Here is a 13,056-nt window from a genome sequence, read left to right as displayed (position 1 = left end):
GTCACTAAGTGACAAGAGCCGAACTCAGAAAGGAAAGATCAACGAAAAAAAAATATTCATAAATATCTGAGAAAAAGGGAAAAGAATGAAAATGACCTGGTCATTACATTGGAAATGACCTACCATCTCATACCGTGACTCTATAGAAGGGAGAGTCCTTCTTTTGATTTTTATCAAGGTATCTTCTACACCTGGTTGGACTTTCACACGGGAGGCTAGTTGCACTAAATCATCAGCCTCCGTATTCAGATGCCTTGGCCAATATTTGAGTTGGAAATCATCAAACTGGCAAAGTAATTCCAAGGCCAAAGAGTGGAAAGGCCTCAGATGCTAGTTGAGACATCTATATTCTTCAGAAAGTTGGCTAAGAATCAAGTTAGAATCTCTAATAATCTGGACCTTATCCACCTTTAGCTCTAGCAGGATTTCCAACCCAATTATTAGTGCCTCATACTCAGCTTGATTGTTTGTACACTTGAAATCCAAGAAGAAAGAAAATGTGATTTTTCTTCCTTATGGTGAAATGATAACTATTCCAGCTCCTCCTCCATCATGGGTGTTTGACCCATCAAACATGAGAGTCCAAGGTGTATAGTCAAGGTAGAGATTATCCACCTCGTCACACACTTCGGAATCAATCTCGGTAGAAGGATGATCAGCTAGAAATTCTGCAACTGCCCTTCCTTGAACCGCCTTTTGTGGAATATACTTGAAAGAGAACTCCATCAAGGCTAATGACCATTTTCCAATTCGCCTAGTAATCAAAGGCCTCGAGAGCATATACTTAATCAAATCTGTTTGAGAAATGATATATATAGCTACTGGCAACATGTAGGTTCTCAACTTCATAGTTGCATAATATAAGGAAAGACACAACTTTTCAATGGAAGTGTACCTACATTCCACTGGAGTGAGCACCCTACTTACATAATAGATGGCTTGCTCCTTTCTCTATTCATTGTTTTGAGCTAGAAGAGTTCCAATGGATTCATCAACGGCCGATAAGTATAATCTTAAAGGCCGCTTCTTGATTGGAGGCATCATCACTAGAGGGTTGGCAAGGTAGCTTTTCAGACCTTCAAAGGCTTGCTGGTGCTGTTACGTCCACTTGAACTCCTCAGCACCTTTCAATTTCATCAATGGGGAGAAAGCATGAGTCTTTCTAGCATGGTTGGCAATGAATCTCCTCAAATATCTAACCTGGCCAAGAAATCTTTATAGTTTTTTCTTAGTGGCCGGTGGCTTTGCTTCAATAATTACCTTTGCTTTATTTTGGTCTATCTCAATCCCTCTTTGATGGACTAGGAAACCCAGGAAGTTTCCAACTAAAACCCTAAAGGCGCACTTCAAGGGGTTTATCTTCAACTTGTACTGCCTGATGATCGCTGAAAAGTGCGTATTTAAACCCCTTAAGCTTAGGCATTCTAGTACCTTTATCTATCTTACTTTACCATTTTAGATTGATTTCGTATTATTTCCATTTTCAGGCACTTATCCCGAAAATAAGCTAACTCAGCCAAATAAGAGCTTAATTGAAGCAATTTTAGGATTAAACAAAGAAAGGAGCAAAGTGGAGAAAGAAGAAAGCAAATGAAGCCAAATGTGGGAAGCAGCAAAGTTCGATCGATCCAACTTCAAGGTTCGATCGATCGAACAATGATCGATCTCAGCACTTCAAGATAGATCCAAGCCTTGCCCCAAAAGCAAAAAGTCCAAAGTTCGATCGATCCAACACCACCCTTTGATCGATCGAACACTTTTGTCCTTATTCAAATGATTGATCATATCCACAGCTGTACCACCCACTAACTACTTTTGTCCTTTCCCCAAAAATATCTCCCAAAATATCTCGGATTTGTCTTTTCCCAAAAAACTCAACCAGTTGGATCGATCCAGCCTCAGTTCGATGGATCTCAGCAAGTTCGATCGATCCAAGTCCAAGGTTCGATCGATCGAACTTCCTTTAGTGCGAAAAAGTTAAATTTCCATCTCATTGAAAGTTGTCCTTTATCTAATCATTAGGGAATATTGTGTGCACGACCCCAGCTCATTTTGGGTGTCATTTAACCTACCTATATAAGGATAAGGATTATTTTTTAACAAATGAGCCAATATCATTTTCATATCATTTCTTGGAGAGCAAGCTTAAAGGAGGAGGAGGCTAGAGACACCATTAGAGACTCTTCATCAACCAAGGAGCAAATCTCTTCATGGAGTTAGCCCTTGAGGGTTGGAGCAACATCACCATGAGTAGCTAGACATCCTATTGGGGCTAAAGTTAGCCCCAAGCATGCTTTCTATATCTTAATCTTGTGTATTATTGAGGGATTAGTGTTGTAATTGATGTTTTGACACTTAGATATATATAGATCTTGATTGTTCAATGATTTATGTGGCTAAATGCTTCCAATTGATCATTTCATTCTATCCATATGTCTATGTATGCTAGATTAGATGTTCATGTGTTTGTCTCTAGATTTAATGTTATTGATGCATGTCTATGTGTATTGATGCTATAGATTTAGAGATTGTCAAAATATAGTGCTTAATGGAATGCTTTTGTGATTTTCTTGATGGTTCATACTTATTCCTTGATGGATTGTGCCTCTCCCCTAATTTATTTTCATGCTAGTAATATAGATGTAGTGTAGTTGTAGTGTAGTGTTAAATGGGAGGACAATCCATGCTTGTTGTTTGATAATCCAAGCTTTTGAATGCAAGTAGCATATGTCTCTAACCTTGTGTTATATTTGGATTGTGAGCTTAATGAAATGATTAATGACTTGTTTTGATCTATTGTGCCTTTCACATGTTGTTTAGACAATATATACTTCATTGCTTAGATATATTGTGCCTTTCACATGACGTTTAGACAATACATGCTTAACTAGTCATCCTTGCTTGTTGAATCAACCAAACACACACACATACCAATATTGCAACACACCATTTGCCCTCATTAGTCACTTGTCAATGGTATAGAAATGCATTGCTTAGTGGTGATCTCTAAACCCCAAGATCTCTCTCTCTCTTATTTACTCTTAATTGCATTCTTTTGTTATCACTTAATTTAATTTAGTTGTTCTCTAATCAACCAACCAACCAATTGTTTGATCACTCGACCTATTAGCCCTAATAGCGATTCCACAACCTTGTCCAATCCTCACAATCCATTGGGATGATCCCTACTCGCCCTAGCTATATTTATAGTGAAAGGTAGTAGTGGTGTTTATAAATGTAAAACTCTTAGCCCTTGCTTAAAATACACACTCTTTTAAGCTTGAAAGTAGTGCGGCAGATCGGCCAGTTTTTAGCGCCGTTGCTGGGGATTAATTGATTTGATTTGGCAACGTCGAATTTGTGGAATCGATTAGGATTAGTACTCTTTTGATCGTGTCTTTACTTTATTTTTATTTTTTATTTTGGTTACTTATTGTGTTGTTCTTACTTGACTAGGTGTATTGTTGGAGAGGAAGCAAGCAAAGGAGCATTCAAGCAAAGCAAACAAAGTAAAAAGCTAAAGTTTAAATTTGTAGTTGAAGTGTTAAAGGACCTTTGTGAGACTTTCTTTACTCAATCCCTTAGTTAAATCGTCAGCCCGCGTGAAAGCTTGTTTTTAATTGTTCTTGCATCATTGTTGTTAAAGCATGGGAGTATAAATTAAGTGTTTGTGGAAGAAGTCTAATTGCATTGTTGTGAAGGTATAGTGTTTGTCATTCTTTGTGTTTGTTGTGTTTTGTATTGTGCATGCATGGACGTCGTTCATTGAGACCAACTCTTGTCCCTCTTGATTTGCATCTTGAATCCATCGTTAGAAATCCTAGGGGAAGAAGAAGTTCAAATAGAACCAATCTATCAATGGATGACCATAATGATGATCATGTTGAGGACCTTGGTCACATAGACCAACAAGGTATTCTTCATCCTAATGTGCACAATGAGAACATACAAGTACCATTAGGCATGCCTAGGCCATTCATTCACCAACCACCACAACAACAAGGCCAAGTTCCATATGGAATGCCAAGGCCAATGTATGCTCCACAACCTCCCATCATCAATCAAGGAATTCAAAACCAAGGTGTTCATGTTGCACCTCAAGTAGCTAATCCACCTCTTGTTTTAAGAGACCATTATGTGCCTAATGAGTATAATGCACCTACATGTATCTAATTGCCTCCATTTAGAGCACATCATTATGAAATTAAGCCACAAACCATTCAAATGCTTCCTAACTATTATGGATTTCCCCACCTAAGCAAGCACTCTCAATGCAAGAGAGAAGGGAAGATGCCTATTAATGCCCCACCTAAGCAACATTGTGTTGTGGAAACCCATTCCTCATCGGAAGGCCACACCATTGAACATGTTAATGCGGTGACTACCTTGCGGAGTGGTAGGATTGTGGACAATCAAATAGAAATGTCCAATGAAGAGAGTGAACCGGTGCAACCTCAAGTTGTCACCTGTCCCTTTTCACATCCCATTCCCCATTCATTGCATATACATGATCTTGTGAATGAGAAAGTCTTGAAAAATGTGTTTGAAAAAGAAGTTTTGAAAATTGATGTTGAAAAGGGTTTGTTGAAAAATGATTTGAAATAGAGTGATTTAAAAACTTCTTGTGTTGAAGAGAGTTCAAAAGAAAATTCTGAAAAAGTGTTTGAACCAAAAGTTCCATTTCTGGATGCTTTAAAAGGATCCATTTCAAAAGACAAGCAAAAGGCAAAAACCAATGAAATTATGGAAATGTTTAGGCAAGTGAAAGTTAATCTTCCACTATTGGATGCAATCAAGCAAATTCCGGCTTATGCCAAATTCTTGAAAGACTTGTGCACCCAAAAACGGAAGAACAAGAGCTAAACACCAAGAAAAGTGGTTTTGACCGAGCAAGTAAGCTCAATTTTGCAACATAACACTTTGCCAAAGTTTAAGTACCCCGGTTCACCCACTACATCATGCATTATTGGTGATCATATCATTAATCGGGCGCTTCTTGACTTAGGAGCAAGTGTTAACCTTCTTCCATACTCGGTTTATGTCAAATTGGGCCTAGGTGAATTGAAACCGATGTCGGTAGTTTTACAACTTATCGACCGATCCATTAAGAAGCCTAGGGGTATAATTGAGGATGTTTTGATTAAGATTGACAAATTCTTCTTTCCCGTTGATTTCATCATCATTGACACGGAACCGGTCCCCAATTCTAAGAGCCAAATTCCCGTTATCCTTGGCCGTCCTTTCTTGGCAACCACTAATGCCAACATCAATTGTAGGATGGGGATAATGAAGATCTCATTTGGCCACATGAAGGTGAAGTTGAATATCTTTAATCCCATACCTAATTCATTTGACAAATATGAAGGAGAAGTTAATGTTGTAGATAAATGTTATTATCTTCAATGTCAAGGAAATGAGCTTTTGTGTAAGACCAAAACTTCCAAAGAATCATCTTCAACCTTGCATTCTAAAATTCTTGTTTCAAATTCTTGCTTTGAAAGGGCATGGAAGCCCAAAGGTTGTGATTGCATAGACAAAGGATCAAAAGTTTCTTTTGAGCTTAATCCAACAAGTTCTTCAAAGAACCATTTGTTGGGTGGAGTTCAAAACATCTATCACCCTAACAAGGAGGGGATGCATTATAAGATCTTTGATCCGGGCTAAAAGAGCCCAATGTCTTGCTAGAGATGTTAAAGACTAGCAAAAAGCATTTCGTAGGGTGTCAAAACCCTATTCCTCCCTCATTTATATCTTTCATTTTGTTTCTTGCGAAGTCTAGATACTTGTTTTTGGTTCTCATATGTATTAAAAGGAACTTCGGTGAGGATTGCATGAGCTTTCATGTAATTATTGAGCATTCTGCATAGTTGATTGATCTCAGACCTGAGTTCGATCGATCGAACTTCATTCTGCATCTGTGATACCCCTCGGATCTGAGACACAAGTTGATCAGGCCCATGCCCAAACCCGAGGGATATCAGACAATTAATATTTAATAACAAACGCGGTATACAAAAATAATTTAAGAAATAAAATTAAAAGCTGAAAGAAACTAAAAGAAAAACCGTGTGTCACAATTAGTCCAATATGATATTCCAAAACCTCCATAAGTTTACAACTCGGGAACCCTTCTAGAGGACCCCTAATAAAAAGTCTCGAACTGGAAATAAAACATAAAGCTAAACATAGAGAGTGGTCCTATGTAGTCGGTGGAATGGAAGTTTGTATCTGCTCTGCACGATCAACCTCTAATTCTGGAACTATCGAGCACCTGAAAAATAAAGGAGTGGGTCAGACCCACATGCAAGTCCTGATCTACTACGATCCAAACAGTAATCTGATACGCAGATACATCCTAGAAAGACTCAACAATATCTAGAGTAGTCCATATATGTATATATAGTACACACTATAGGATGTTCGCTAGTCCAGTAGGTCTGTCTTAGCCTGAATAGAAGGCAACATGCGAATACGCACCCGAAGGTGGGCATGAGTACCTAGACTTACCAGGGAATAACACCTATGTCTAGTTATCCATCCTAGGCGATATACGCACCCTAACCATGGTCCTGAGACTCAAGTCCAAACCATGGCACATAAAATAAATATATAAAGTTCGTACTCCTATCACAAAATATCAGCCATCTGTATAGTAGTCTGATATATGTAAACACTCCATCCTGAAATCATAGCAGGTCATTCAATTCACAATTGATATGACACATGTAGGTGATGGACTTAACCTTTATGATTAATCCATACCTTAATCCAAATTAGGTAGAACTTAGTGTTTGAACTAGTCCATACCTAGTATGTCACCGTCCCATACCAGAACATACAATCTTCCAGTGAACATAGTTGACAAAACAATATTAAATAGTCATCAACCACACTCCAGAATATGCACAAGATAAATTTAATTCATGTACATAAATATTAGGCATTCATTATAGAGCCCAAAATCCAAATCCAATAATGTAAATTACTACAATAAATTTAAGCAATCACATTCACCAACATAGTCCAGGAATTGATACCGTTAATAGGATTTTAAGCATCAGTTACATCCAAGCTAAGCATAGGAAATTTTAGTTAATTCACTATACTTATAATACTATAGAAATATGATTATATTTATAGTTAAACCATATATAACAATCTTGCTAAGCTCTAGTATATAAACCTAGCAGATCCTCCGACATTGTCCATGAATTGATACAATTTCATAACAATTTAAGTACCAATAAATACAATCTAAGTATAGTTGAGTTTAATTAAGTCACCATACTTAAAACACTGTAAGAAAAATATATGATTATATATAATTAGATTATATATAAAACTCTTGCCAAATTTCAGTAATTAAAAATTAGCATAATAGTGAGCAAGCTATAAATTTCCTCTTGGGTTTTGCTTGCTCTATTCCTTAATCCAATTGTGAATTTATATTTTTTCATCATAATTCAGCCTTATACAGTCCCACAATTTGAAATGTAGTGCCAAACACCGGCCTTGGGTAGAACTGTTGGCCTTAGTGTTCCTTGGAAGAGTTCCCTTACATCCTCTTCTGTAAGAGTTCTCCTCATGGTGGCCTTCCTTGGACGGCCTTTGCTATCCTTTCCAATAAATCTGATTAGAACAAATTCTTCGCCATATAGTTCGGCATCTGCGTGGTAGACCCTTGCCACAAATGGCCGGTTATCAGCCTCCACCAATTTTACCTCATCTCCATCCTAAAATATTCGCATTTGATGGAGTGAAGATGGAATGCAAAAGTTTGGGTGAATCCATGCACGGCCTAAAAGCAAATTATAAGCCGTTGTAGACTCAATAACAAAGAAGGCTATGATGGAAGTTCTATCTCCCACCGTTAATTCCAACGGTAGGATTCCTTGCGTCTTCACTATTCCTCCTATGAATCCACTAATGGATATATTAGTTGGAATGATGTCTTCAGGTGACTTTCCAAGCATGCGCATGACATTAACTGGAACAACGTTCAGTACTGAACCATTATCCACTAGAACTCTTGTCAGGGGCCTTCTTTCCACCAGTACTTTTATGTACAAAGATTTGAGCTACTGAGTCATGCCATATGGTGGCTTTTCCAACACAACTTTCTTTAGCCTCGTGGGGCTGTTCTCTTCAATCACAACCCCCTTGAATTTCTAAAGATGCTCAGCTTCATCTTCAAAGACCTCTTCTATATGAATACCATTATTTGGTTTTATAATGGTTGGCCCAAAACTAGGTTGTCCAAGGCTTTCCATGGGAGGACTTGTATCTACCACATCTCCTTCCATTGAATTAGGTTGATTTGGCTGTGGCTCAAAAAACAAGGGAAGAGCCATTACCATATTGTAAGTAAATTCACCTAGAAGGCTCCCAAAACAGATTTTCTTGCTGCTACTGGAATTGTTGGGAATTTCCAAATCTGTTTTATCTTTTGTAGGAAGATTGTCTATAGTCAAAGGATTTCCAACCTCTGAAACAAGATCCAATAAATCATCAGGATCTCTAACCCCTCCTTTAGCTGGAAGTTCAGACAAGTCTGATAGCTTAGTAATCTTCTTTGACCAATTAGTCCAACCATGGTCTTGCTCCTATAATTTCCTTCTATCAGCCCTCTTCCTTTGTTGCCTTCGCTTTTGTGTGCGAGTCATATAAGAGTCATCATGAATGGGAAACTTGGGATGATTAAGCCTTCTCCACCCTTCATCTTGTGAGGTAGGAGGTCTAACCATTCTTGGTCGGAAATGCTCACTCCCCCATGGGCGGAGCCCTTTATGGGCTAACCTGGGCTGCAGCCTAGGTCCAAAAAATTTTTTTTTTTTTATTACTACTACTTCCTCCCAGCTATAGCCCAACCTAAGTTGCCCAATCCATGGTAAATGGCCCAGCCCACTAGCCCAGCAAACCAAAACTAATCCTCGAAGAAGACCTAAGTACCTAACTATTCAAGGCAAATACAAATTCTGGAAACATATGCACGCTTAGCTAAGACTCTTTATTGGGTATTTGGGTGGAATGAAACACCAGTACAGAGGATGATGTTGAAGGCTAAACAAGAACCTAAATCCCATGATTTACCCACTTGAGTGAGCCCTTACTATGTGCTCAAATTTAAATTGTTAATGCATCTATATACATTTATATATATATATTTATATGAATTTGTATATGAAATTGTGCATATTAAATCTATCTTTCAAATATATATATATATATGTGTGTGTGTGTGTGTATTAATATTTGCATACTTTAATCTAGGGTTTCAAGTACTTTAATTTAGGGTTTCATGATTCAATAGCATGATTCATTTGCAAATGCATTTGTGTAGTTTGAAATTTGAATGCTCTGTTAGTGTTGGTTTTACTTATTTATTTATTTATTAGTATTATTATTATTTATTTATTTTTATCAAATCTAGGATTTGTTCTTGGAAAATGGAGGATTTAGTAATTAATAATTTAATACCAAGTATGCATAACACTTATTTATTTGTGTTGTTTGTTGGGTCTCTGAGTGGGGCTGTTGGGTTCAAGCTAAAAGTAAGATACATGAGGCAAGTTATTGAAAAATATGTTTACTGACTTAAAAGGAATATGTTGGAACGAATGCAAAGCAAGATATGAAAAATTCTATTTACAATAATGAATATGTATAACACAATTGACTATTCTATTTCCTTGGACTGGCAGATACCAGTAAGGCAGACACCAGCTAGATCCTCTTTATATAATTAAAGCCGGAGAAGGAGATATATAATCTATTCAATGGCATGGAAAAAAAAAAAAAAAATCTTTTACAAATTTATTTGTGTTGTTTGTTGGGTCTCTGAGTGTTATGTAGTTTGTGTAGAAAACTAAATAATAAAAAAAAAGGAAGTAAATGGGTTTGAGTTTTTATTTGTGTAGTTTGAATGCTCTTTGGTTGTCTTAGTCAATGATGAATAGAAAATTAAATAATAAAATAAAAAAAGAAAGTAAATGGGTTTTTGAAGAAAGTAAATGGGTTCGAGTTTTTATCACACATGTATAGTATATTTATTGAAATTCATTTTTGTAGTGGCCATGATACAGGCTCCAGCGGGGAGCGAGGGATGGTGGAAACTGGAAACTACTCTTCCTCTGCATCTTCATCTCAACACACGCCACGCGGTGGAAGTTCCATTTATAAATTAATTTTCATCATTCTAGTTCTGGTGTGCTTTGTAGGAGTGATGCATAGTTGGTTTTCATTTTCTTTCTAATAACAGAAATTAATTTCAAGCAAAATAAAAACCCCTTTTTAAGTTTTTATTTACCAAAAAAAAAAAAAAAAAAAAAAAATCCCTTTTCTATTGTTGATGTGTTTGAAGTTTTGTTCTCTTCTGTTTTTGTTTAACATTTTTATCTCTCACCATCTATATAAATGAGTCTAGCATTGTATGACATTGTTTTGAAACTCCTTAATTTATTTGAATATACTGTAAACATAACTTTTTCCTGTAAATAAAGTTTGTATATATAACTTTGTTCACATATATTTGTTTGTTTGTATGTGTGTGTGCAAGAGTGAGTTGATCGAAATAAAATTTCAATAAAAGTTTCTCATTTCTTTGACAATACACATACCTTAATATATATATATATTTTCTTTTTCCTGCTATCAGCTCTATAGGTGATAGGCAATTAGGCATGCCCTTTATTTTTGTTTGTTGAAGCACTACAAGATAGGAATTTTCCACCCTCAAGATGAAAAATTTCTTTTCGTTTTATAAACGGAAAGATGATAAATCAGAAATTGGGGTAGCTTCTACGAGTACGAGTACCTGTCCTAAGACTACAATCTCTAATGAGCAGCAACAAGAGCCTCCTTAAAAAATTCCAAGAGTTGCGCAGACGGAGGTTGATAATATGTCTTTTATACGAGATCCTGGTTTGCGTCTTCAAATATGGAAACACCCCGTTAATGAACGTGATGAGCATCGACGAAATTATATCTTAAGGGGACCGTATCAACCAAATCTTCATGTGTTTCCTTCCACTCAAGATAGAACTCAATCTCGTCGATTTCAAAGTAATTGGTATAAAAAATTCACTTGGATTGAGTATTCTCCTGAGAAAAATAAAGCATATTGTTTGCCATGTTTTCTCTTTGAAACTAATCCACCATCTCGTCTTGCTTTTACTATCGAGGGGTTTAATAATTGGAAAAGGGTTAATGATAGACCTAGGTGTGCTTTTTTGCAACATGTGGGAGGTCCTAATTCATTTCACTTGTGTGCCGTAAGAGCTTCAGATGCTTTAATGAATCCTTTGCAAAATATTGCAGAGTGTTGAATGTATCATCTAGAGATATGGTGGAAAAGAATCGATTACGCCTTAAGACAACAATTGAAAGTGTTCGGTGGCTTGCATTCCAAACATGTGCATTTAGAGGTCACGATGAATCCGTTGAATCTTTAAATCGTGGCAACTTTATTGAATTCATAAAGCATTCAGCAAAGTTAAATGATAAAGTTGCTGAAGTTGTCTTAGAGAATGCACCAAAAAATTCAAAGTACCTCTCGCCAATGGTTCAAAAAGAGGTTTTACATTTTCTTGGCAATAGGGTGAGACGTAAGATTCGTCAAGAAGTTGGGGATGCAAAATTTTGTATTTTAGTTGATTAAGCACAAGATTTGTCTAATACAGAGCAAATGGCCATTGTATTGAGATTTATTGATAAGAATGGTTTGCTTAAAGAACGATTTTTTGGAGTTGTAGGCGTTAAAGACACCACTGCCTTAACTCTTAAAAAAGAAATATCAGATGTCCTTACTCTTTATGATCTCCAAATTGATAATATGCGAGGCCAAGGGTATGATGGAGTGAGCAATATGCGTGGGGTGTGGAGTGGATTACAAGCGTTGTTTCTTAAAGAATGTCCATATGCATATTATGTACACTGCTTTACTCACCAACTACAACTAACATTAGTTGCTGCATCCAAAGATGTGCAAGATATATGGCTATTCTTTTCAAAGTTGAATTCTATTATCAATCTTGTCAGTGCTTCTCTTAAGCGTCATAGCGAGTTACAATCTGCTCAAGTGATTTTATCTACTAATAAGTTGGCTACTGGTGAACTTGAGAGTGGTAAAGGAGCTAATTAGATTAAAACTTTGCAACGAGCAGGTGCCACTCGATGGAGCTCTCATTTTGGTTCTGTTAGTAGCTTGATAGACTTATTTGGTCCATCACGTGTAATTATTGAAAATCTTTCAAAGAATGGACCAACTAATTCTATATGTGGGGAAGCAAAAGGAGTTTATCTTGCAATGCTTTCATTTGAATTTGTATTTATCTTGCATTTGTTGCGTGAGATGATGGGAATTACTGATATACTTTGTCAAGCATTGCAATGAAAAACTCAAGACATTGTAAATGCTATGAACCTAGTTTCAAGTACGAATACACTCCTTCAAAATTTGAGAGAAAATGGGTTGGCATACTTTCTTTCAAAATGTGGAATCATTTTGTAAAGAACATAACATTGTAGTACCTGATATGAGTGCTTCTTATATGGTGGGTACAGGTCGTTCTTGTCAACAAAAAGATAGTATTACATTTAATCATCACTATCAAGTTGATATTTTCAATGCTGCTGTAGATTTTCAATTGATGGAGTTAAATCAGAGATTCTCTGAAAATACAGTGGAACTCCTTATTCTTGGCACAGCTTTGGATCCTAAAGATGCTTATAAATCATTTAAAGTTGATGATATTTGCGATCTTGCAGGGAAATTTTATCCTAAGGATTTTTAAGATAAGATGCATGCTTTGAAAAGGCAGTTGGAGCTTTATAAGATTGATGTACTCCATCATCTGAGTTTTCAGAATTTGTCCACCATTTCTGATTTATGCAAAATGCTAGCTAAAACAAGAAAGAGAGAAACTTATTATCTGATTGATAGATTGATTCATCTCATATTGACTCTTCCTGTTTCTACAGCAACAACAGAACGAGCTTTTTCGACAATGAAACGTGTCAAAACTAAACTTCGCAACAAGATGGTTGATGAATTTCTTG

At 36.5% G+C, this 13,056-nt stretch overlaps 1 protein-coding gene across 1 annotated transcript; it reads left to right on the top strand.

The window, feature by feature from the left end:
* Positions 1–11,683: 11,683 nt before the first annotated feature.
* On the top strand, positions 11,684–12,791 carry LOC132309276 (uncharacterized). Its single transcript, XM_059807592.1, has 2 exons — positions 11,684–12,122; positions 12,562–12,791. The coding sequence occupies exons 1-2, from the start codon at positions 11,684–11,686 to the stop codon at positions 12,789–12,791; spliced, it is 669 nt and encodes a 222-aa protein (XP_059663575.1).
* Positions 12,792–13,056: the final 265 nt, after the last annotated feature.

The sequence above is a fragment of the Cornus florida genome, unplaced genomic scaffold (genome assembly GCF_030987335.1).
Source record: "Cornus florida cultivar Cherokee Brave unplaced genomic scaffold, ASM3098733v1 CherokeeBrave_3.0.0_Hap2_Chr05, whole genome shotgun sequence".
NCBI lineage: Eukaryota > Viridiplantae > Streptophyta > Magnoliopsida > Cornales > Cornaceae > Cornus > Cornus florida.
Note: the sequence above shows the minus strand (reverse complement) of the source record. Positions and strands in the feature narration are given on the sequence as shown.